Source organism: Pogona vitticeps, chromosome 5, assembly GCF_051106095.1.
Source record: "Pogona vitticeps strain Pit_001003342236 chromosome 5, PviZW2.1, whole genome shotgun sequence".
Taxonomy (NCBI): domain Eukaryota; kingdom Metazoa; phylum Chordata; class Lepidosauria; order Squamata; family Agamidae; genus Pogona; species Pogona vitticeps.
In genome coordinates this window covers 46,871,010-46,898,162 of record NC_135787.1, presented here as the reverse complement: position 1 = coordinate 46,898,162, position 27,153 = coordinate 46,871,010, and the positions used below count along the sequence as shown (strand labels likewise).

Here is a 27,153-nt window from a genome sequence, read left to right as displayed (position 1 = left end):
GGTAGGGCTTATATTACGAGCATCCTGAAAAATCATACTAGGGCTTATTTTCAGGTTAGGTCTTATTTTCGGGAAAACAGAGTACAGTATTCCCTTAAAGTTTTGCATCTATCCCATTTTCCAGCTTAGTTGACGAAATTTCCTGGATCAGGGAGAGGAAGAGAAAGAAAAAACACAATGGGGATTGTGTTCTTGTAGTATTTCCTTTATTTGCAATGAACCTGCAAGAGTACAAGGGAAGGTAAACAGCAGGTGCTTCTATAAGTACTGTTATAAACAATAATTCATTACAAAGGTATGATCATGTACACACGGCATATGTAATCCATCCCATTATTGGCAGAAATAAAAGTGCCTATTTGTTCTGTGTTGACATTGCTATAGTCCTTATGAAAATGGCAGTGATAATAACAGTAGCAACAACAATAGTAGCGACCATTTTTTAAACACACTGGTCTTTTGTAATTCAATGCTGAATGACTGTTTGGGGCCTTCTTCATTTCACACACAACCCTCCACCCCACATGTACCATAATGTGTGCGCACACACATGCGATGCAAGTGTGCCTGTGTGCGTGCACACACACACACACAGAGAGAGACAGAGAGACAGAGAGAACGAGAGAGTTCCAAATCACCAAGTTCTGAAACAGCACCTATGGCATTTATTTTAAAAGGCATTTTTCTCAGAAATGTTAGCTATTGCTTCCTTGTTAACATGCAGCACCTGCAACTAGCTACACTGAATCCTTTTACTTCACATCATAATTAGGCCATTTTATTTACATGAAAATGGAATTTTTAAAAAAAAAAAAACCCAAAGGGTTTGTTTTCTCAGGCACAAAACATCTGCAGGTATCCACTCCCCTGCCTGTGAAGAGATTAAGCCTCCTCTAGCTTATTTTATGCTCTGCTTGATCCTCTTTTATCTTCTCAGCTGTGTTCTCTATAATGAAAATGACATTACAGGATGGCTGGTTGCCTGATTTTTTTCATATTTTTCCAGTTAATTAATGCCCATAGCCCAGCTTGGAAAGATAACCATTTTTTAAAATAACATCTGAATGCTACAAAGTGCTGCCATGTGCTACAAAACCCAGCCTTGTGCCAACCTTATTGTTGCTTCAGACCTCACTACACAGTATGAGGCAGCATTTGAAGCATATGATAGGCCTCTTCTATCACAGAACAAGGCCCATCATATGGTTCAAGTAATTGAAAAGTTATATTTTTTAAATTATTATTAATATTTTTAACTTTTAATCTTTATTGCATTTTAAAAAAAGAAATTATAAAAAAACTATAAAAGTTTTAGTTATGCTGCCAAAGGACTAATGTTAGCTCTCAGTTACCATCATAATGTGAGGTGGTTATTTCTTCAATATTGTTTTCTTTAAAGAATTAACCAGTCATTTGTAACTAGTTGCTTGCATGCTCTGGTCCACAGCAGGAACCATTAGGCGGAGACTGGTTCTAGACCCTAGTTCTGTAATTCAGTTGGGTGGGTCATATGTATTCAACCAGGAACTTTCAGGATGCACATATTGCACCGATTGAATATTTCTACCTGATATAATTTTAGGTTAGCAGATGGAAATGTAATAAATTGAAATCATAGGAATCCTATTAATTGTATATCATTGGACAGATAAACACATGCAACAAAAGTGGCACTTTTGAGTCGAGATGTATAGGATTCCACTGTAAGAACGTTTGCCTTTTGCCTTTGTGGGATTTTGCATCCTTTTGATAAGGGGAAGAGCACATTACATATTTTGTTATGATATCTTTCCTGTGCCAGCCAATGCACCCATGTATTATGTTTCACATGTAAATCAGAGGCAGGTCATGCAAAATTTGATATAAATGCAAAAACGGATATATGTGCAAATTTTGCTTTCCATTACAATTTCCTTCAGGGATGTACTTTGTGGTGCTACTGGTGTTACCTTGGTTCACTCTACTGATGACCTAGAAGCTTACTATGTTTCTCCACAATAATTTAAAAATCTAGTGCAAAGCTTACCTACCAAAACATGCAGCCAATATAGCCAGGGGAATTATTGGAATTGCAGTACATATATATATTCTTTCTGAGCTCTGGTATAACAAAAATGTATCTTTCTGCTCATCATATGGTCAGAAGACAGACTACTGGCTCTCAATGTAGAAGTCTAAATATAGTGAGAACCATAACCTGGTGTTTGTTTTTTTTAAGTTACTGCTATGCAGCAAATCAAGGATGTCAGAGCCAAAGACCTTATCAGCCATCTTGGATTCCCTAGTACTATAGCCGTGATGGCAGCAGAGTTAATTATTCTTGTTTCAAAGACTAAGGTTTTTGTTTGTTTGTTTTGTTTTGTAGAACAATGGTAGATGGTAAATTGGATGACAGATTAAGAAGAAAACTGTTAATACATAACTTCATGGCGAAGAGGAACAGTCAGACTCAGTGTGGAACACTTTTCTTGCTCTTGCAAACAGCTTTCGAAACAAGGTTCTTTTAGAGTGAGAACAAAATAGAATGAAGCTCTAGTATGCACTTTCTTGAGGCTCTTGAGACCAATGCACCCATCTTTCTTCTCTTCTCTCCATTGTGGTCTTAAGCTACAACCCGCAATACAGGGAATACTTCAAAACAATTGTTCTTTAGAAATTATGAGCTTGTGCAGCAAAAATGAGCTTCAACAAGTAGCACTAGCACTTCAAATAGTTTCAGAGGGATGAACAGGCAAACATACACACATACCCTCTCTTCCCTCAAGTGGGATACACGTGAGATTCTCGTCTCCACCAATGCAGAGCATGGAAATTTACTTTTCAGGAGCATGAATATATCACAACATGCTGAAGCCATTCCATAACTGAGCAGTAGTAGGATGATGCTCTGTGAGTTATAAAAGAGAAATTGGATGACTGACAAAAACAGGAGTTTTGTTCACAAAGAGTCCAAATCATTTGAATGCTTAACCCCCAAGCCACTCTCCTGCTGGATGAAACATATAAGTTTATCTGTCAATATTTAATTAAGAGCTGACACATTTATTTCGTTCCAGACACAGTGTGTATGTGTGTTTTTTGGAAAGGGCATCCCAGAGGGAAAGAAGGATTTCAGATAGATTTCAAGGTGACAAGACAGAGAGACATGTGCACATAATAAAATGATGAATATACAGTCCAGCTGCATTTTATTGTCTGGCTTTGTAAAGAGCATCTCATTTTTTCAAAGGTACAGCAAGACCTTTTTCTCCCTAAGGTGCTTGTATTGAGTTGTATGAACGAATGAGTCAAACAGGGACGGGAAATGGTGATGGAAGTTCTCAGTAATATTTTTGAAATACAGCTAGTACTACAACTGACAACATGTCTTAACTGTATTAAAATATATTCCAAACACATATTAAGGTAATACTTTCTGTGTACAATTACTGCATTAGGAGTGTAATCCTATACTGGCTGAATTAAATGGGATTTACTTCTGAATAGGTAAATATAGGGAGATTAGACCATTGTAACGCACTCTACGTGGGGCTGCCTTTGAGGCTGATGCGGAAATTTCAGATGGTCCAGAATGCGGCAGCCAGGCTACTTAGTGGGGTGAGAAAACACCAACACATCTCCCCCACTCTAGCTGCTTTGCACTGGTTGCCTATCCATTTCCACGTCGACTTCAAAGTGCTAATGATCACTTATAAAGCCCTAAACAGTTTGGGACCTCAATATTTGGCAGAATGTCTTCTCCCACCCAGATCTACCCGAATCACCCGCCATAGCCAGCAGGGATGGCTGAGGGGCCTGACGCCGAGAGAGGCTCGGAAGGAAAAAACTAGAAACCGGGCCTTCTCGGTGGTGGCCCCTCGGCTGTGGAACACCCTCCCAACAGAAATTCAGCCGGCACGCTCACTGGGTGTTTTTAAAAGACAATTAAAAACTTGGCTATTTAGGCAGGCCTTCCCTCCAGTCAGCTAAGTCTTTTTATTTCTTCTTTCCTTTCCTACCCCATCTTGGTAATCCTTTTCTTAAATTGTTTTAATTAATATAGTAATTGTATTTTTAATGATTATATATATTTTATATTGATTTATTTTATGTTGTAAGCTGCTCCGAGTAGACATGGTCTAGAGGGGTGTGGTATAAATAAATAAATAAATAAATAAATAAATAAATAAATAAATAAATAAATAAATAAATAAATAAATATAGGATTACTGTACCCTGTTAGGTGGCAATCCTAGCAACACCAACCCACAAATAAATCCTACAGAACACGACATACTCTGGGTTATGTCCAGGCCAAGATTTTCATAAAGCTTAACAAGAAACAAGCTTCAGAAAAACAGGAAATGAACAAATATAAATGTATACCATTTATATACCTATTCAGAGAGCTATATGTTTACAAACATGAAAATCTGCAATAATAATAGTTTCATGTTGTCTAATCAATTCTGACTTATGACAATCTTTTTCAGGGTTTTCCAGGCAGAGAATACTAAAAAATGTGATTTATTTCTTCTGGGGGCATCCTGGAACGGTGCAGCTTGCCCAAGGCCACACAGGCTGGCTCTACTCATAGGAGGCACAGTGGGGAGTCAAACTCCCAACCACTGGCTCCACACCCACATACCTAAGCTACTAAGCTATCCAACCAGCTTATCCATATACTAAATGAAGAAAAATATGATCATGGAAAAAAGTGGACTTTTCAGTTTTTTCTCTCAAATCTGTATCTGAGCAAACCATTACAAATAAATAAATTGGGCATAAACCCAAGAATGCAACCAGCACCTCATTAAAAAGTGGCGATTAACACAATTGTTCATACCTAAATAGGAATCACCAATTGAATTTTCGGAATAGTTTCTATGGATCACAGTCAGAATCCACAGGAACGACACCTTCTGTTTTGTTACTACTTTTGAACTCCTCAGAATTCAGGATAGCTCATTTGAACTCATTTGAGCCTCGTGGCGCAGTGGTTAAAACGTTGTACTGCAGCTAAAACTGTGCTCACGACCTGGGGTTCAAATCCCAGGTAGCCGGCTCAAGGTTGACTCAGCCTTCCATCCTTCCGAGGTCGGTAAAATGAGTACCCAGCTTGCTGGGGGGGCAATGTGTAGCCTGTATAATTAAATTGTAAACCGCCCGGAGAGTGCTTGCAGCGCTATGGGGCGGTATATAAGTCCAATAAATAAATAATAAATAAATAACTGATTGGGAGGGAAGGTAACCCTGTAATTTCATTGTGATTCCTTGCTATGGTTATGAGCCTCTCAAACACTTTCTGAAACAATGTTAATTCTACATTTTAAGGTAGAGAAGCAATAGATAAATTGTGCACTTGGTTATCTTTCTGATTCACCAACAGCAGGAGCAGCCCTTCCAGAGTAGGCAGAGTAAGGCAAATGCAACTGATTTTGAGTAGCTAATTTTGCAGGTCATGAAAAGACAACCTATCAATGTTATTATTCCTGTAGTTTTTGGAAGGGAAGGGATTTTGTGCCTTAGGTGCCAAAATAAACTGGGTGGCTTTGGATACTACACATCTTGATATGGGGAGGAGGGACAACTAGATGTCTTGGACCAGTCACTACACTCTATGGAGCTACCAGAACGGCCCCTGCTCCAGTATTGAAATCCACCCATTTTCACCACATGTACAAAGGCATATTTAATATTACGTCTAGTTGTGTCTTACAAGTTTTGTCATTGCTTCTTCCTCTATTTATCTTTTGGCTAGCTAAAAGATCCCCCTTGACAATTTGTCCAGTCATGTCCAACTCTAGGCGGCGGTGCTCATCTCCGTTTCCTACCCATAGAGCCAGCGTTTTGTCTGCAGACAATCCTCTGTGGTCATGTGGTCAGTGTGACTAGACAAGGAATGCCGTTTACCTTCCCACCAAGGTGGTACCTATTCATCTACTCGCATTTTTGCATTTTGCATGCTTTCGAACCGCTAGGTTGGCAGGAGCTGGGACAAGCGACGGGGTCTCCCTCCATCAGGTGGATTCGATCTTATGACTGCAGGTCGTCTAACCTTGCACCACAGAGACTTCAGCGGTTTAACCTACAGCGCCACCAGGTCCCTATCTTTTGGCTAGAATCATTATAAAACAAGGTCTAATGGAGCAATTTATTTTAAATATAGTTTGAAGGAATCCTTTATTGCCATGAGAAGAGTATGTTCAAAAATGTTTCCTTGATAAGACCATATAAATATTCAACTGCAGCCCAGCTATAATGACATTCAGATATATTAGCCACAGAACTATCTTTAGCACACCATGAAAATCTTTTCACACCCTATAAAAACGACAGGAGGAGAATTTAGGAACTGTAGCACCCATGCCTTCATATCCAACTATGTGACCTTCAGAAATACATACTATTTGTTGCTAATCTTTTAAAGTGTATGGTACATAAAAAGTAACAAAAAAAAGGTCATAAATGAAAGCATTTAAGTTCTTCTGAATCAGACATCATCTCTCAACAGACTGTGTTTTTTGGTCACCTACGAAGAAAGCTATATTCAGCACACATTATCATGCAAGGAAGAACATGGCCTTTTGACTGCAATGGATTCTCTTCCACCTTTCAAATAAACAAGCAAGAGGCTATTAATACAGAACATTTCTATATAGGTTTGTTTCTTCTGACAAACCAATCTATGGACACAATAAAATCAAAGGAGATGAAACTATATAGTATATTGTTAAGGACTGCACAGCAATAGAGCAACTGGAGATACTTGAGTTTTGTTTTGTTATTCCTGTACAGAGAATATTCCTATACAAATTTCTCAGCTGCTGATAATCTGCATCAAAAGGTTAAGCAAGCAAAGGGAATAGTTTCTACAGGATGACTGCAGTATAATTACTTGCTTTTAAAATTCTCCACATACAAACTTTGTGTCAGAATTTTCCCCGAGATGCTTTTAATTAATATTTAATGCTCCGTATTTACACTGCTGTTAGATGCTTCTAGTTGCTTGCTCACTTCTTCATTGCTCCTGCGGAACTTTGTCCTGCTGCGCATCACCTCTATGGAGAATTAGCCCCTCCGTGACCCATGAGTCCCCTGTTTTGCAGCCTCCACTCACCATTTCATTCCACACTGATGTGTGCCAGGAGATCTGTGAGGGAGGAGTGAAAAATGGAGCTCCCTCTTTGTGTGGCCACATGAGGGTGAGATGCTTTACTTAAGAGAGAGATGTGGAAAAGACTAACCCTACTTGTCCATTGCCCACATAGTTTTATTTGTTGCTAGAGCTATGGTGCTGAGACCAATATGCAGAGAAGGAAGGATATGGCAGCTGGATGTGAGTCTTGGAGGCATTGCTTTACAGAGGCTCATTTTCCTGGAGGGGTGGGTCAGAATAGGGTGCTATTTGACACTTCTATTTGACACCCTGGCCATTGCCCTGTGGGAATCCATGCTATCCAACATGTACATGAAATCTCTGGAAATAGTTTTCCAAAGTGCCACATGTTGTCAACCAACCCTCTTTCCTTTCTGTCTTAAGTCCAAGCAAGCTGTTTCAATTCTAGATCACTGTCTCACATCAACGATGGACTGGATGAGCAAAGTGAAGCTTAATATAGACAAGTCAGATGTGTTTCTGGTCAGTGGAAAGCAGGGTCTGGAAAAGGGACTTTAGTTTGAACTGGATGATGCGACACTGTCCCTGAAAACTCAGGTTCTCAACTTGGCTTAAGCTCTCAGCATGGATGCCCACGTTTCAGCTTTGGCAAAGAATGTATTGGAACACTTAAAGATGGTGTGGCTCCTGCTCCCATACCTGGAGATCTGGTTACACTGATACATGCCTTAGTTGCATCCTTGCATTACTATAACATGGTCCATATTCTCTGAAGAATATTCAGAAACTTCTGTGCGTTCAAAGTAGTGTGGCCGGACTGGTTACACGGAGCACGTAACTCCTCTGTTACACAGCTTCATGGTGTGCCAGTCTGTTTCTAGGTCTAATTGAATGTGCTGATTATGATTATAAAACCTATACAACTGGAGTCCAGAATATGTAAAGGCCTATATTTCCCTCTATGAGCCTCCTTAGATTCTACTCTCTTCAAGGGAGGTCCTTCTCTCAGTCCTGCTGCCCTCACAGGCACATTTGATGAGGATGCAAGAGAGGGCCTTTTCAGTAGCTGCTACCGGATTGTGGGAAGCATGAATCAGTGGCATAGAGACGGGAAAAGATACAAATGTACAAAAGGAGCTAGAAACTGTTAACTCCCTCAAACTCTCAATTTAATTTTAGAAATTTTCCACTTGAGCAAACATTCATGATAAATGGAAAAAATACAGGACAGGTGAATATAAAGGAATAGAAAGAAGGGAATGCATTGATCTCTAGCCATATTCTCAAAGATTTGAAAGGAAGGAGTATTCTTGGAAGGAACAAAACTTTCTCCAGCATTATGGACAGGAGAAACACACATAGCTGAAAATAGGGAGCCATTTTCTTTCACCTGTCAGCGATTCTGCAGACCATGTTAGTGAAACAAAACTTGGAACAATATAAAGCTGGGGACAGAAACAAAAATGGAGGTGGCCATTTGTGTAGAAGGTCTGCCCCTTAGCTAAATGGCTGTAAAGTATAATAGATATTTGTGGCATTCGCCCCTCATGCCCCTTGCCTGACCGTCCAGACACAGAGCACATGAAGGCAAACTACTACTCCTTTTCACCCTGCTGCCACCAGTTATCACTAAATCAACATTAATTAGGGAAGGATGAAGATGCAGGTCCAAACTTCACTGTCTTTTAAATAAAACGTTTTTATTGATTACAGCTCTCTGAATATTAATCATAGGTAACTTCTATTATCATCAATCTCAACCTTCTATTTGTCATTACAGATCTTGTTCACTTTTCACTCTAATCACACCTCAGATCTCCCAAATACCACACTGTCTCCTTCTCCACTTTCTCACTCTGACTCTTACTGACTGACTCACTCTCTGACTCCGCCTCTTTATTACATTTCTCTTGGCTCCGCCTCTGAGCAACATTAGCCTGAAACATGAATATTCATAGCTACTTAACATAATAGGGGTGAACACTACAATATTACTAGCACTTATTGGTAAAGATCAGCATGATCTCATGACCTGTGTCTGTCATTCCGTTGTTTCAAAGTAAATTCCTAGGTCTTCAAGGTGAAGAGGCCCCACTTAGAATAATAAAGTCTGTCAAAAGCATTTGCTTATACTTATGTGCCATCAGAGTAATAATGTGTTTCTGGCATCCCTGTAAAACTCATAAACAGCATGGAAATGCAGGCCTCTTTATGTTGCGGTTAGACTATAGACAAACAGAAATAATGCCATGTGGATGTTCTAAATGCTAAGGTAATAACATTGTGTACAATAAATCAGTTCGTGACAGCCTAAAGCATTTTACTGCCCGAGACAGAGAAGCAATTGGTTCCAAGGTAAAAAATCTTGCTGACATAACTGTGCAATTGCTGCTGAAGGGATATTTGGTACTTCACTGTTGCTGGTTAGCGGTATCTGCTCAGTTCTGTCTAAGTTGTGCATTTTCTTATAATATGACTGTAGAATTAGTGACAAAGTGATTGTGAAAAAAGAAATATCTTAACCAAATTAAAGGATAGCATGTAATTAGTCAGTAATTTTAATGAAACATGGAAATTAGTTCCTCAGATAATTATACACACAAACATTTTTAAGGAAATGACGAAACGCTGAAATATTGCATGAATAGATTAGTGTGCTATTTTGAACTCATCTTGATCTGCTTTGCAATCACATGCATTTGCCAAAGAAGAATGTTTCGATGCAGGCCGAACTGCAATTATTCCTCAGCTGCCTTTGTCACGCAATGCCTTTGGGAGCGTGCTGTTCTGCTATCACCAACACCACTGCAATGGCTTGAGAAACACATTGTGCTTCCCCACCGCTCCATCCGCTCTGTTTTTTTATACGATTGGCCTGCGCCATCTGTTTTTAAAGGTTATTTGCAAACTGCTTTGAATGTTTTATCTTTATGTTTTGTATTGCATTTGTTGTAACCACCCTCGACAATAATGGGAGCGAGATAGAAATTGAATAAACAAATAAACAAATAAACACTTTGCTTTATGCTAAGCTTTACACTTAGGATTTAATTCCTGACAACTTTATGGAAATGCAGTAATGTCAGGAAATGTCATCTGTGCTCAAAATGTCACATATACATAGGACACATTTTCTGAGAGTACACAGAGCAGGCTTCCCAATCATGTGGACTCGACACTTGGGTGTCCAGTCGTACACAGCATTTCTTCTTTAAACATCTGTGCTGAGTGTGCAGGCACCACAGTGGGGTTAGGTCACTGTGCATAGGCATGCAATGTTGTGAATGGGACCAGCAGAGCAGCCCCACTCCTCAACACATGAATGCCCTAGACAGGTAAAGGCTACTATCTCCAGCTGAATCAGATGCTTAATCATCTGTTTATGCAACACTCCAATCCATGAGAGTTTTGACATTTGCCAAGGAAGTGCAAGGAGGCATCCAGTAGATTCTTGTACGGGCGGAACCCCCATGTGTCCTAATGGGTTGATCTCAGCTTGCACAATGGCAAGCCTGGAGATTGTAGGGACCTGCTCAAAATACAGTACAAGCCATTAAGTTTATTGTTGGTAAGCTTTTAAAAGGTCTGTTTTGATGTGTTTAAATTGAAAGGGAGATTTTTTTTAATGATAGTTTTCAAAGCAGCACCTGTGTTGGTTTATGCAAGCACATCAGATCAAAAGAGAGTGAATGAAAGACAAATTGTGGCACCTTAAAGACTGGATCAAGTCCACTTCTTCAGGCATACACTCCATCCAACAAAAGCTCACATTAAAATGTAATGATCTTTAAAGTGCCACAAGGTTTGTTTTTTGCTTTTGCTTTGTTTTGTTATCTGATGGACTTCAACAACTAAGATATGATGACATTTAAATTTACATTGCATTACTACACTAAAAGCTTTACCATATCAAACTTAAGGGTTAAATACGCATCTATGCATTCATGACTTCTTTGGAATTTGGATGGATGCTATTTGCTACTATTTACCTGGTTTTTTTTTACCTTTATACCCCACCTTTCTCCCAGGGCATATGACTTTCCTCCTAAAAACAAATCTGTGAGGCAGGTTAGATGGAGAGATAGAGAGATGGATCCAAGGTTATGCAGTGAGTTTCATGGCTCTGAGGGGACATGAATCTCCTGGCACAGCTGAGATCTGTTGCTTCTGCTGCAAGCTGTTAAAAGAGTTTTCCTCCAACTTTGCAACCTGCAATGCCCCAAAATACTGTACTAAAAACAATTCTAGAAAGAAAATGTTAACAGAAAAATACAAACTTAAATCCATCACTTTGATTAGTAAATTGGGTTACACCTTTCCATTAGCAAACGTCTAACTTAATTCATGTTTTGATTCTTATTAAAGGGATTGTTATGATTGTTAGGCAAAACAAAAATCAGTCTGCTGTGTTATTTCTCTATGAGCTTCAGAGGGTGGGATTGTATGAGACTAGCTTTTGTTTTTTAAAATGTTTCTTTAAATTTATGAGATGTTCTGTAGCTTCAACACAAAGAGCTCCATCATAGTTTTAGGTCCACTAGTGAAACTGCTGAAGGAAACATAATGCCATCTGATTAATGAACACGGAGAGAAAAGGAACAACAGCACATTAGAATACACAATATTTTGGTATGGAGTCAGAAATCTTAGGCCTTTGGCTGCAGTCCATCTTGTCACTTTAATTATTCAGGGTTTAACACCCAAGAAGCAAATGTGAATATTTACATTACTCTAAAATAGTCTACTAAGTTTCCACTATGCTTTTATAATTTAAGGAAAACAAGCAAGCACTTTTTAACATAAGCATTTTCACTTGCAAATTTGTTTGCTGCTAATGGTGTCCTTATTTAGGCAAAACTGCCATTTTCTAAATGTCATGGAAAAACAAGTCAGGAAGCTAAAGAAGCATGTATTGTCTTTCATAAATAAAGAACATAGGTAGGATCAATGGCCTGGGTACTGGGCTTCTGTTCCATCTCTTCAGTTCCCCTTCCATTGCTGCTCCCCTCTTTCATTCTGATCTGCTGGAATGTGGGGTGATCTGAAGGGGAGAAATTTTGCCAGAGAATAATTGAGCAGTGAAGACCATCACTCAGCAGATCAGGAAAACACACCATGGGATGCAGACATTTCCTCCTCAGTGTTTTCCTGGCCAAAAGTGCTGCTCAGAGTTGCTGCCTGCTCTGACCACCAGAAAGAAAGGTCCCCCCCCCACTTGCAGCTCAACAGAACAGCAAGCAAAGGTTGCCTCATCTACACTACTACAACAATAGTATTGAGGTAATCCTACTTTAAAAATTAAAATGTTGGAAATTACAGTCACAGATATTCAAGATGAATCCTGGCTGTTAGATTAACAAAGAATACAGAACAAGGACAATGTTTAGTACAGAACTATCTTTGATAAATCTGATAGCTCAGTGAACTGGAGGGTCTGGGACTGGGAATTTGATTCCCTGCTATGCCTTGTAAGAGAAAATGCAACATGTTTGGTTTTGGGCAACCTACAAAGTCCAAGAGTGTTAGCATAATAACAATCTTGCATTAAATAACTGGGTATCAGTGGGAGTGGGGGCTTCACTAATTAATTTCTATCATTTGAGGCAAGCATTTGCCCCTCTTTCAGTTTTTTTTTAATTACTTGGTTCCATTGTTCTCTCTCTCATGACCCAGCTCCATGCAGCAGGCATGGAAGGAGGTCTGCTCCACATAACAGAGACTCCAACTCATACGTTTTTCCTTTTATTCTACTGACTGTAGCTACTGATCACAACTGTAAGTAAAGAAACCTTCTTTCTACTTTAAATGCTTCTGGAGTGATTTGATACCAGCAAAGTTCTATTTATGTGGGAAAATTAAAGAAGGGGGTGATGAAATCGGGCTGATTGTGTCATATTTCTTACTTTGCTAACTAAAAGGGAATAACCAAAATATTCCCAACAAAGAGTGCCCCCAGAAAAAGAGAATAGTAAACTACTACTGAGTATACAGAAGCTAGAAAACCCTGGAAAGAAGAACCATAAATTAGAATCAATATGACAGCATATTGTTGTCATCATAATCAACATCATCATAGAGCCTGAGAGAGAGAGAGAAAGAGAGAGAGAGAACAAGACAGAGCACCATCTGATTTTTATTAATGGCTTAGATGAAGGAGTTCAGAGACACTCTGCAGATGACACAAATTGGGTGGAATAGATAATACCTTGGAAGATAAGAACAAAGTTCAAAAATATATTGATATGCTTAAGCACTGGGTTGAAAATAACAGAAAGAAATTTAACAGGGAGAAGTGCAAAATTCTACGCCTGGGGGTAGGGGGATAACCAAATGCACAATTCCAAGATGGGGGATACTTGGTTCAGTAATGTTACAACTGAGAAGGATTTTGGAATTATTGTAGATCAAAAGCTGAATATGAGTGTGATGTGGCTGCAAAAAAAGGCAAATACAATTTTAGGCTCCATTAGCAGAAGTATAGTCTCTAAATCCCATGAGGTCAGCCTCATCTAGAGTACTATGTCCAGTTCTGGACACCACACTTTCAGAAGGATTTCAACAAACTGGAGCAAGTTCAGAAGAAGGCAATAAGGATGATCAGGAGACTGAAAACCAAGTCCTTGAGGAAAGACTGAAAGAAATTGACATGTTTAGCATTGCAAATAGAACTTTCACAGAAATTGCACTCCATGTAGTATGTACATATCAGTGTGATCTTGTGTCTCTTGATTACGGTATGTGGAAAAATATGTAATATCAGCTGCAGGCACATAGTCTTTTTTAGTGGAGACATCTACATCAATACTCAGGCACCCAGGGCCAAGAGCATGCCAAATGCTCAAGGGAGTAGGGTTGACTTTACTTCTTGGTCACCATTTATGTAATTCACCCCTTGCTGTCAGTTGATCCCGACCCACTTTTCATTTGTTTTGAAACTTCCATATACAGTATATTTGTATTGCTTTTAACTGAAAATAACACTTTGAACATTGGATGATGTGAACTCTAGTCTGAAAATTCATGCCAGTTGCCTCAATTTGTTTGTTCTGAGTCAAGTGTGTGCAGAACTGCAGTTTTTAATCACAATTGACATTCAAACAGCCATTAATTTTCAGTCTCCTGTTCTAATCTTCATTTTGCTTTGAACAGTACGTTCTAATTTGCAGTGAAGTTACTAAAAATTCCCTGTTTTCTAACTCTGACTATAAATGGTGACATACTAAATTGAGCAAGAACCATGAGACAGTCTGCTCTTTTTGAGCCTAATCTTTTGCTGCCATCTCCTGGAACACACAAACATTACTCTTTTTTTTTCAACAGTCACCCAGCAGCTGTTAGTCATAAATCACAAAGAAATTATAATGCATTGCATTGCCAAAGTAACAGTAAGACTGAAAAATAAAATGTTGATGTATTTTCATGAAGTTGGATTACTGCATTTTATGGCTCATCCATATTTCAGGAGCAATATCCACAAGCAATAGGAAACCCATAATAGACAGATAATGTTTTTGTGAAGGTGGAATACTGTATCCAACAGAACTCCAAGCAGTTACATAAGCAATTGTATGAATGTTATGCTCATTAAAAAGAGAGACTTATCAACATAGCACATAGCAATTGTTTGTGGGAGTGTGTGTGTACAAAAATTACTAGGAAGGACAAATAATTTTCAACAAATATATTGCTAAGACTACAATTCTATACATATTTAATATGTGTAGGGTGGAAGGCTAGACCTGATTCAGTTCAATGGGATTCCTTCTAAATAAACATGGATAGGACTGCACTATGTGTATCCATACTTTTTCACTCCGACTCTAACTAAATGAAATTGCTGGGCAGCATAATTATAGCCTGCAGAACTGACCAGTAGACATGGACATTCTGTTTTGCAAATCCACAAAGCCAGCTGAACAACAATTAATCTTGCACTGTATCTTATTTTCCACAGGGATGTGCCAGATGATTCAAAGAATGCACAAGCAGGACATGAAAGGCAACTGACACCCTTACTGCCTTTCCCCCACAACTAGAATTCAAAGCCTTCTATTTCTGGAGATTCTATCATGTTTTATCTGATTAAATGCCAGTTCTCCATGAACATATCAAAACCCCATTAAAGTCATCTAAGGTAATTGCCATTATCATTCTGTGGTGATAATAGTTGCTCAGTTCAGAATGCACTGTGCCAGGAGTACTGTCTTTAGCCAGAACTGATCCAGCACTCAATGTAATTGTCTTTTGAATACATAAATTACTACATTCACTGTTTCTATATAGTTTTATACAGTAAGTCTTTACCTTATCATTCCCTTTTTAGGGTTTTCTCCTCCCTCCCACCTATCCCACCCTCCTCCAATGTGTTGTGTTATATCATAGGAAAAATTGTGTTTCCTTATTTTCTAACAATGGTGTCCTCCTTCAGCAGGGACGACCAACAGAGCACAATACCTAGAATGTGACTGCAGATATGGAGTGATATAAAAGCAATCCAAGACTGGCAAATTTATCTTCAGTTTCTTTCATAATACTGTAATTTGAAGTATGGAATTTGCCTTTTTCACTGCTACTGCACACTTAATCACAGTTTTCCTTTCCAGATAGGTAGCTGGTTTAGCTGCTGCAGAAAAATAGCAATGAGTCTTGTGGGACCTTAAAGCTAAAACCATTTATTATGACCAAAGGTCTTGTGAAACCACTCATTTCATTAATTTTATCACAGGATAACACACAAAGGAATGAGCTATTGAGCATTGCTGAGAATACAAGCTTCTTGCAGTGAAAGATGAAACTGCAGATTGACACTAGTAGTGTTGCACTGCAAGTAAAATCAAAAGAATCCTATGCTAACACACAAAGTAATATTCAGAAACAGTTTGGATTCTAATTTTGTGAGGAAATATACTTCAAATTAAAGTTTCTTTGTGTGTGTGTGTGTTTAGTCGTTTAGTCGTGTCCGACTCTTCGTGACCCCATGGACCAGAGCACGCCAGGCCTTCCTGTCTTCTACTGCCTCCCGGAGTTGCGTCAGGTTCATGTTGGTTGCTTCGCAGACACTGTCCAGCCATCTCATCCTCGGTCGTCCCCTTCTCCTCTTGCCGTCACACCTTCCTAACATCAGGGTTTTTTCCAAGGACTCTTTTCTTCTCATGAGATGGCCAAAGTACTGGAGCCTCAGCTTCAGGATCTGTCCTTCCAGTGCAGACCCTTAAATTCCACAAAATAAATATTTGATTCAGAGATGGATTTTTTAATATTATTTTTGGGACTTCCACTCTCAGAATATCTTGCTCAGTAGTCATACTGGCTGCAGTATTTTGATATCTAAGAGGCCTAATAATGGCATTATATTATAGTATATTATAATACTACCCTTGTTTGGAGGCATTCTGTGAATTGTAATACAAAAAAAAGGAACTTTCCCCATGTTTGACTTTCAAAAATCAACTAAAAACACTGATGTTTCGGCAGGCCCTCCCCCCAGCTAATTCCTGATCTTCCCTTTTCTTCTCTCCTAGTGTCTCCCCCATCCTGTCTAATGTTTCTTCCCTCATTTAAAATTGTTTTAATTATATTGTTATATATGTGTGTTGTAAGCCGCCTAGAGTGGTCCTGAGGGACTAGATAGGCGGGATATAAATAAATAAATAAATAAATAAATAAATAAATAAATAAATAAATAAATAAATAAATAAATCATTCCATGTAATAAAATGACACCCAAAAACATAACAATCCTCTAAAACAAGAACTCTTTCAAATTTAAGTACATTTTCATTGTTAAATAATCAAATTTCAAGCTGGCTCTACTAACCCAGCCTAGTCTTACTATTTAGCATTAGAATCACCAATCTTTAACACAGAGAGAGAACGTGTACTCCAAACCAGACAAGCAATAAGGTGAGCAGCCCGATCCTATATCGTCACATGCTAGGCTCGCCTCCACACCTTGACCCGCTTACTCAACCAATCCGGGCAAAGGAGGCGTGGTTTCGTTTCCACGGCAACGTTCCGGCCGGTCTGTGCTGTCAGCTCAAGCGTGGCCGTGGTTGCTAAGCAACCTCTCCGGCGGAGAGGCCTACCTGGCTTGAGGCCCTTCCTGGCGTTTAATAGACCTGCAGCTGGGACAGGGGCAAGACCGGAGTGGGCGCTACTCAGTCCTCTCGCTCGAGGCAAGAACGAACCTTCCGGAGACGGGAGGTATGGACGCCGGTGGAACTGAAACCTAGATGGTCCCCTGCGGGATGGGCCCCTTTCGCGAAAAGAGGAGGCGCGGGGGAGGGACTCCCGCCTTAAACCTCATACACGGAAGGGCCAGGCTTTGGAATGGAGTCAAGAAGGGGGAGTGTCGGGTAGCTAAAGGCATCTCAAGAGAAGTCCTAACAGCGCCCGGCGCCTTTTTCTCGCTAAAGCGGACTGAGGTTCAGGAAGCATCTCTGAGATCAGCCTATGGGCGTCCTGGAGGGCATCGTAATTATATTATTTCAGTACACATGAACTCCGTCTTTTGTAATGGCACGTGGTGTGTGCACGGATTATGCTAATATCCTAATTGTGGTACCATGTTCTCCCTACCCCCGCCCGCGAAATATTCCTGCGCACAGTCTTGTGCGTTTGTCTAAAAAAAGAGAGTATATAAATAAATCCAGGTTGCAGCCCTTCGCCTACTTCCGTGCGAATAAGCCCTGTCGAATCCAGTGACATGCGGAGTGAAGTAAGAGTTGTGTCGCTTGTCTAACTGCTGAATTTCAAGGACAACCCTCTGAAATTAGGGAGTAGGGTTGCATTCCTGACAGGTGTTACTATGGATATAAACTCGGAGATACAGCTTTATGTACAGACCTGTCAAAAATGGCTGTGACATTGGAAAATAATTTAAATTCGTAGAAACTTTTCAAGTTCAAAGACAAGTGAACAGGTGCTTTTCATCTGTCTTTGCCTCAGCTGCCCACCTCACTTTGACGGATGGGTCTGATAAATCCCAGACAGTGGGCTTGGCTATGTGATGGAAGTTTGGGACTCACAGTTACTTTGAAGAAAAGCATTTACAATTTGAAATGAAAGAAGCAGCTTTTTAATATTTCCCCATTCACCAGCAGGCACAGATTAGGGATGTGCACTGTCTTTGGACAAATGTGCAAAAAATGGATCAAATCAGGTGTACAGTATTTGTGTTGTTCTGGATAACCAGTTGCCCACAGAGCTGAACAGTGCTGCCACAGATCCTTTCTGTTCAATCTGCATTTGTAAGGGTACAATGTTTTAAAACAAAGTAGTCCCGCTCCTTGAACTGAAAAAACTTGAGTTGGTGGTCCCAAAGAAGGCAAGGTGACAGCTGTACTCCCCACAATGCCCAGGTTCTGTCCCTTAACATCCCAACAACTGAGACATTAAGGGACAGTCAGATTGAGGTCATTGCACACAGTATCCTGGGTCAAAGTGAAAGGCTTATGTCATCATGCAAAGCTGTGTGTTCTAGAATTTTCTTTTTTCTTTTTCCCCTTAGTTCAGTTTATTTACTGGACAGTTACTACTAGGACTGTTTGTGCTTCTGTAAATTTGGTTAAAGCTAAGTTACTATGGGTGTAGACATGGTCTTAATAGATTCAAGAAAAGATATCTTTTATCCTCTCTTCATGTAATAATAAATGCATGGTTCTTCTGGTTAGAGAGGACAATATATATATTTTCTACATAGCTATAAGTGGTATAAAGACATTTTTAGCCTATTCATCATATAACTGTGATTCAAATGTTTCAGGAAAGTACCTAGCAGTACCTTAGTAGAGCTTTTGGTGGTTTTTAGTACAGAGGAGGCCTTTGTTTCTGGAGAATGTCAGTCTTACCACAAAATATTTTCTTTTATTTAAATGAAATCAGAAGATTTGCCTTCACTGGATCACAACTTGAGCATAGAAGTGTAATTTCCTCAAATTCAAAACATGTCTGATGAAGATATCAGAACTTTAGCCTATGCCAAGAGCCCAAAGTTCTGCAAAAGAACCACATTTCAGGTAAAATATTTTGATCTACATACCAAATGTATAATGTGATCTCCACATTTTATTAAATGTGAGATTTTATGTTAAAAAAACTGTTTGGCTTGAATCAGTGCATATTAATATTAAAAAGCTGGGACATGTGAACAAGCAAGGGAAGCTTGTACAAATAGAAAATTGAATACAAGACTTGTATGTATGAAACTGTAAGTTTGAGTTTCACATTGTTGATGAACTGATTGTGAAAACAAGCTCAGATAAGCAGTACTGGATTGCACTTCTTCAGTGTACTTTCATAAGTTTACAGTAGCTATAAAATAGTATTATGTCAGCTTTATTTTTTTTATCCAACACTGCACCTGTGCATACTTCAGTAGCAAAGTATAGATCTGTTATAGTAGAGGCAGCTATTTTTCTCATTTAAACAATAGTTCTTTGTATCTGTTTATCTGTTTTAGGAAGAGCTGCAAGAAACACTTTATGCTCGTGCAGCAAGACAGCAAACTGCTGAATATTCAGACGATTTTGAGAGTGATGAAGAAGGTATGTTGAATAACATGACACTGTAGAATAACATCTGTTCGTTTTGTTTCATAAATATCAGTTTATTAATAAGATGCAGAATGGTCCTAAAATGGTCTTTATATAGAACTAAGTCCCATTATATTCTTGAAGGCTTTCACGGCTGGGATCTGATGGTTGTTGTAGGTTTTTTGGGCTTTTTGACTGTGTTTTGGATGTTTTTCTTCCTAACCTTTCACTAGTCTCTGTGGCCAGCATCTTCAGATGACAGGAGTCAGAACTCTGTCTGTGTTCTGGTGTAGTGTGAGGAATAGTTGAGTATTTGTAGCTGTAGGATGAGCTTTTTGTCCCTTTAAGGAGATTGGGTGATTATGATGATCTGTGTGTTTTTTGTTATGGGTGTATTGTTGTGACAGGGGGAAGATTATCTGTCACTGTGATTGATGTGTGTTGTTATCTAGTCTTTTGTGAGCAGTGATCACTGGTCCTTGTGGCTGGGTAGAGTTCCTTGACCTTTTTCCAGGCTGTGTTTTTCAGTGCTGGGAGCCAGGCTTTGTTGAGTTTTAGACTTTCTTCTTTTTTTGTTGAAGTTGTGCTGATGTTTGTGGATTTCAGTGGCTCCCCTGTGTAGTCTAACATAATGATTGCTGGTGTTGTCCAGTACTTCTGTGTTTTGAAATAGGATTTCATGTCCAGCTTGTTTCAGGGCATGTTCAGCTACTGCCAATTTTTCCAGTTGTTTTAGTCTGCAGTGTCTTTCATGTTCTTTGATTCTGGTGTGGATGCTGCATTTCGTGGTACCAATATATACCTGACCACAACTGCAAGATAACTGGCATACTCCTGCAGTGGTGAGGGGGTCCCTTTTGTCCTTTGCTGACCGTAACATTTGTTGTATTTTTGTGGTGGGCCTGGACACTGTTTGTAGGTTGTGTTTTTTTCAAACGTTTCCCCATGCTGTCAGTGACCCCTTTGATTTATAGAACTTTAACCACAAGGACCGGTGATCACTGCACACAAAAGACTAGCTAACAACACCCACCAATCACAATGACAGATCATCTCCCCCCTTCTCACAACAATACACGCATAACAAAAAATGCCCTGATCACCATAATCATCCAATCTCCTGAAAAGGACAAAAAGCTGATCCCACAGCTACAAATACTCAACTATTCCTCACACTACACCAGAACACAGAGTTCTGACTCCTGTCCTCTGAGGATGCCAGCCACAGAGACTGGTGAAACATTAGGAAGAGAAACCAGAACACAACCAAACAGCCTGAAAAACCTACAACAGCCATAAGTCCTCTTACTTTGAGTTAGATATATTTCTTAGTAAGTATGCTTAAAAATAGGGAATTGCAACCCTGAAGTTATGACACTGAGGTTTATTACAGATCTTTTAAAAACAAAATAGGAGGATGTGCATCAAACCCTTAATTTTGTTCCAGTTCAAAACCTGCTTAAATTTCATCCCATTTTCTCTGTACAAGGCAGTGTTACAGGCTGACTTTTTTAAAGGGCTGGGAGGATGAAATTTTCTGGAGGGGTACTTCTGTAAACTTTGGAATTTCCTGAGCATATAGATTACCCACTTTTGCATGTGGACACTATTGATTTTGAGTAAGAACTGAACTCAAAGAATGATTATTGATACATATCATTTGACTATTGTACTGTATGTGTATTGCAATTTTTATTTATTTAATTTACCCTGCATTTCCCCTTTTAAAAAAAGGAACATATCGTTTGGGGTTATTTTGTTATTGTTGTCCCAGTGTTGGACATATCATTTACATTATTTGGACGTGGAGGGCTCAAATACATGTTCATGTATTTATGCTTGACTACATTATTAATATTCTTCAGACTTTAGATACTGAAACGGGGTATGGTTTATAAGGCACATCCATTTATTCACAGTGCTGAAGGGTACACTTTGAGTTGTTGTGTTGTACTGTGAAGGGGTCCTAAAAGGGCCCAATGTCAGGCCCTGACCCCTGTGTCTTCTATACCAGTCAATCCCAGAGTGACCTCTCTGTGGCCATATTACCACCCTAAAGGCAATGAAACTTATAATCCTGACAGAGTGATCTATGGAAGCAAGGACATTACAGCATCAGGAGGGGCTTGCCTTGAGTGTCCAAAAGGGGAGGAACCTTTCATAAGACTCCGGGGACTCAGGGCAGGGCACAGCAAGGTGGGATGCAGGGTTTGAAAGCATGGAAGGAAGGAGAAGGGGGTAAAAGGTATAAAGGGCAGGGACAATAGATGGGAGAGGGAATGGCAACGACAAGAGATGGAGGCAGCTAATGGCAGAGGACTGTGTAGACAGAGGAGGAGGGACCTGGGTGGAGGCACGAGAATGGCTCCAGCAGAAGCCACTCAAAGAGGTTCTCCAAGCCTTTTGCTTTTACAGTGGTGCCTCACAAGATGATGTTAATTTGTTCTGCGAAAAACGTCGTCTTGTGAAAACATCGTCTTGCAAAACACAGTTCTCCATTGGAATGCATTGAAATCTATTTAATGCGTTCCAATGGGGAAAAATCATCTTGTGAAAATTGTTCATAGAAAACATCGTTTGTGAAGCGCCACAGCGATCGCAAAAAACAGTCGTCTTGTGGATTAATTGTTCCACGAGGCAATCGTCTTGCAAGGCACCACTGTATTGACTGAGCATAGTGCAGTCAACCTCCAGGTGACCCTGAGCCAAAGACCACCCACTCCAGTGCAGGTATGGAGGTGGAGAAAATGAAAGCAATTTCAACACTTCTGTGGTCTAGAAAGTGAGCTGCTTGCCATTCAGGTTCAGTTGAGTATAGATTGTGGTCAAGGATAGCTGTGAGGGCACTAACAAGGCTCAAACTGTTGATGGACATTAGCGGAGGGTTAGTAACCAGTCTGCAACTTGGGACCTGGAAATGAGTTTGAATCAATCAGTTGATGTGTTACTTTATACTGTTGGTTTTGTTAATAAAGTTGAATTGAACTGTATTTCAGACACACACACCCCCCAATGTCAGAAGCTGGGGGACTGTTTGATGGCCTCCTACTGTGGAGGACTTGGGGACATGCACAACCATATTTTGAATTTTTTTTTATGTGAGGCTAGAAGTGAATTCAAGAAGAGAGCCAAGAAATGGAGAAAGAAGTATACTGTTTCATAGTTGCCATTATATATTGTGAGAAACGTATCAGGATGAGAATTGCATTGCAGAATTATGCTTTGAACTGATGTCTGTCTGGTGCACTTGTTTTGATGCATGATATGTTTTCAGGTTCAGAGGAAGAGTTTCCTGAAACTGTGAAAAACACCTCAGAGAAATCAGTTGCTTTTGCTGTGCCACTGTTGAAGTATAACCGCTGCAATGTAAACACATTGAAAAGTGAAAGTGCAGATAACTTTTCATCAGAGGAAGATGAGAGACCTCAATGTGTGCCCATGGTGGAGGGAGAGGTTATAAAGGAAGAGAGGCAAGATGTTCCCTTTCCACTAATTGAATGCTCTGAATCAGAAGGGAGCACGACAAAAAAGTCCATTATATTTGAAACATCTCTGCGAGACCACTACCTTGTTGAAAAAGAAATAGTTGATGACTTGATGCTGGCTGAGGATGAAGAGAGGCTTAAAGAAAGAACTGTATCAGGGGAAAAACATCCAAGCAAAAGGATGCAGGAAGATGACTCAGTTGCCGAGGAAGGGTCAAGTTTTGATGAAGAGGTTAACCAACAGAATGAGGCAACTGTGTCTGAGCTGCAGTTGGAGAAGGATGATATGATTCAATGCAAATCTGAAATCAAGCCTGTACCTAAGCCAAGGGAGTTCAAAATCAAGACAGCATCAGCATCAGGTAAAACACATTTCTTTAAATTCTGCTAGACAGATTGTGTTAAAATCATTATTAATTGCATGTATTATTTTGTCTTCTTCATGGAAGCTTTTAAACTTTTGAATATGTGCATTATTTAAAAAAAAAATCTATCATGTCTGTTAATTTTTCCCTGTTTGGCAAATGGTTTGTTCTGTAACTATATTTTGTTGTGCTCTATACATGGTATGTATTCAAACAAACAATGACAGAAGAATCTTGTGGTACCTTTAAGATTAACAGATTTATTATAGCGTGAGCTTTCATGGATTATTATAGTATTTTTTTTCAGACACATGGAGTACAATATTTAGGCCATAGGTTTATATACACAGTGTGTATTGTAATGGTGGGGACTGAGTGATGTGGCATGAGGGAGATGACAAGTGAATTAATAACTCTGCTAATGAACTTTCAAAGTGTTGCACTATTGGTATAGTATTAGAAATTAAGTGGATATACTCTGTTCCAAGAGTTGACATAAGCTACAACATAATTACGTTGGACTTGTGCTTTCTTCTAATCATCTGTGGTTTATGAGCATCCTTGGTTGTCTGTACACTCTCCTTAGATTTCTAACTAATTTTGTCCTTCATGATGCAACCATTCCAATAGCCATGTGTATAAGACCAGAATACATTAGAGAACACAGTAGAGACAATACTATTCAATTTCTGTAGCATAAGTAGGCAATTACACAAGCAAGCTTGTCTGTGCTACTGCTTAGCTGCTGTGCCCCTCAATTCAGGGAAGCAGCTGCACACCCAGTTGAACTTTAGGTTGCATGATGGATGGCAAGCCAGAAGGGAAAAAAACATTGGCATGATTGCTTTTGTGTGCATGCTTTATTCCAGTATGATCTTGACTAGAGATCCACATGACAGAATGATGGGCACTTTTTAGCAATGTAACATATTGACCAAAATCCGATAGCATAAATAGGCAGTTACTCAAGTGATCCTCTCTCATAGCTGACGGTCTTTCACTGTCCCCCACCTCAGGATAGTGATTACACGTCAGACCATGTTATGGACTATTAGCAAGAGGAGGAACATAACTATGCAATGGCTGTTATGTGTGTGGTTTTTTTTATGTAGGATTTGACGATTGAGGCAAATCATGCATCAGTTACTGTTTTGCTGTGATACCAAAATTTAATGGAGATTTAAAGTAGTAATTTGGCTAAAGAGTTCGGATATTTCTCTCCACTCAGTGTCAGCAATCTGATGGAATATTTAACCTTGCAACTTGACTATACTGTCTGTATTATTTTTCTACAGTCAGTGGGAGCATTGTCAAACTATAGTTACGTCAAGATACTATTTCAAGATTCTTAAATAGATTATATGCTTGGAGTTTAAAGTCCCATATTTGCAATTAAGTCAGACTGCCACGTTTTGGGCAAAATATATAAAAACCTCTCCAAATTATGTACACAATATGTTTGCCTGGTTATGCTCAAATCTAGGACATTAACGATAGCCTTAGCAAGGCTTTACAAAAATTCCTACAACCTGATTTTTAAAGATTCAGGTAAGTACACAGTGCCTAATTTTCAGAATTATGGAAAATCTTCTGGGCCACCTGAAGCCTAGACATGCCGTCTTCAATAATCCCACCTTTGTTCTTAATCACATGGACTAGACAAAGCCTTGAGAGAGCATTTAAGAAAAATGTTCCTTAAGTTTTATATTACTTGAATCAATTTCGTCAGTGGGACCTAAGCTGAGCCACATTTAGGAATTATCCTGTTCTACTATTGCCAAGGCTAGAGAGTTAAGGGACTAAATTTTGAGAGAGTTTTTTAAAGACCCATCCCAACCTAAGATCATAAACAAATATGCAACAAAATCATCTGTATTTATTTACCTCTGCTTTAATAACAGAAATCAAGGATGGAAATGCTGTTCATTGCTTACTCTAACCTAGTCTGCTGCCCTGAAAATATATTTTTGTATAAAAATACTTTTAAAATACCTCTTTATTAGCAGCATAAACCTGTGTATGCTTACTTGGGAGAAAGATCACATTTGTTGCACTCCCTCTGAAAATACAGGTATGCAGTTTAGGTGTACTCCTGGATTTTTCTCTGAGCCTAGATGCCTGGATTTCAGTGGTGGCCAGAAATGCCTTTGCACAGTTAAAACTAGTATACCAGTTGGGCCCCTTCCTGGAGAGGTCTGGCCACAGTGACACATGCCTTAGTTACATGCCAACTAGATTATTGTAATGCACTATATGTGGGGTTTCCTTTGGAACATGCTCATAAACTCCAGTGGGTCCAAAACACTGCAGCCAGATTGTGAAACCGGAACTAATTACAAAGTCACATAACCCCCTGTATCAACAGTTCCACTAGCTGCCACTCTGGTTCCAGGTGCAATTCAAAGTGCTGGTTTTAACCTATAAACAACCTGGGCCCAAGCTATTTCAAAGACCATCTCCTTATATGAGCCTGCCTGGGTATTAAGATAATTGGGGGAGATGCTTTCTGTGTGCCCCACCATCCTCACAGGGAGAGGGTCTGCTCCCAGACTCTGGAAATCCCTCACATGGGAGGCCAGGCAAGCTCCATCTTTGCTATCTTTTCACAAGCAGGTAGAGACCTTTCTCTTCAGGCAGACTTTTCCTTAGTGATCGACCGCCTAGGAGAGGTTTTAAAATGGGATGGTTTGCATTTTTATTGTTTCTAAATCTGTTTTAGTAATGCTTTACCTAACATACTTAATGTAATGTTATTAATTTATTCAATATTTGAATAAGTCATTGCTTTTAACTTTAATGTGTTCTTCGTAGTGGCCTCTGTGAATGCACACAAATGGGTTTGTCCTGCGCTTGCGCAGGATGTTCGGAACATTCTAGAGTTTAAGAAAAAAGAAACAATTTAGTCCCTCCCCCAAAGTGCCAGCTCCGCCTCCTCAACTTTCCTTTCAGTTCCCTTTTTTCCGCCATTCGGGTAGGATGTGTGGAACAGCAGACCAAGCAAGGAAAGTAATTCCTAGCATACTAGCTATTTTTCCCCTTAATCTGCCTTTTCTTATTTTCTTGTTCTTCTTTTTACTTATTTGGGTGATATAACATTGAGTTTTTTGCCTTTTTCATTGTTCTACTGCCCTTCCTGCCTTCCCTCACGGATCCCCCCCTTTTTTTCACCTGTATTCCTTTCTTCATTTTATGGCCCCTCAGGGCTTCAAAACATGCTCCGTTTGCCTGAGAAAGATCCTGCTAACAGATAGACACAATCAGTGCCTTTTTTTTGTCTTGGGGAATTCCATCAAACCCATTTGTGCACCACGTGCAGGAGCCTTTCTAAACAGGCTTTTAAGCTGCGCTTCAGCAATTGAGATCCTTCCTGTAAAAAAATACTTTGAACCCTAATATGGAGGTAACATTCCTCCCATCACCTTACCCTCCTCGCCCGGAGGCTACTAAAACAGTCTCCTAGCCCAGTTGAGCAGCCTCTATCCAGTATGACCTCTTCACGTACCAAATCCAAGAACTCCCATAAGCTGCCTAAACCAGCCTCTGCTAAGGCTCAAGCGCAGTCCGATGATCCTACGAAAAAGAAAAAGGACAAAGATAAGGTTAAGAGACAAAAGAAGGCTGCTACGCTGAATACCAGACCTCTTCCCATGGCTCCTATATCGATGGAGGAT

At 39.6% G+C, this 27,153-nt stretch overlaps 1 protein-coding gene and 2 long non-coding RNA genes across 6 annotated transcripts in view; 2 read left to right on the top strand and 1 right to left on the bottom strand.

The window, feature by feature from the left end:
- Positions 1–15,278, top strand: part of LOC110072804 (uncharacterized) — an 85,621-nt gene extending 70,343 nt beyond the window's left edge. The window contains exon 3 of the long non-coding RNA XR_013545896.1: positions 15,054–15,278. This is a non-coding gene — a long non-coding RNA (uncharacterized LOC110072804). The remainder of the gene's footprint in view (positions 1–15,053) is intronic.
- LOC140707561 (uncharacterized) lies at positions 224–17,323 on the bottom strand. The gene is made up of 2 exons (XR_012087697.2): positions 17,185–17,323; positions 224–16,309 (listed from the first exon to the last, which is right to left on the bottom strand). It is a non-coding gene; the product is annotated as an uncharacterized LOC140707561 (long non-coding RNA).
- The window catches only part of MAP9 (microtubule associated protein 9), a 36,656-nt gene continuing 26,668 nt past the window's right edge, over positions 17,166–27,153 (top strand). For all 4 annotated transcript variants that reach the window (XM_078394800.1, XM_073001523.2, XM_073001524.2 and 1 more), the window contains exons 1-4: positions 17,166–17,302; positions 18,983–19,116; positions 19,560–19,644; positions 22,907–23,479. In XM_078394800.1, the coding sequence (XP_078250926.1) occupies positions 19,045–19,116; positions 19,560–19,644; positions 22,907–23,479 (730 nt within the window). In that variant the 5' untranslated portion in view covers positions 17,166–17,302; positions 18,983–19,044. The remainder of the gene's footprint in view (positions 17,303–18,982; positions 19,117–19,559; positions 19,645–22,906; positions 23,480–27,153) is intronic.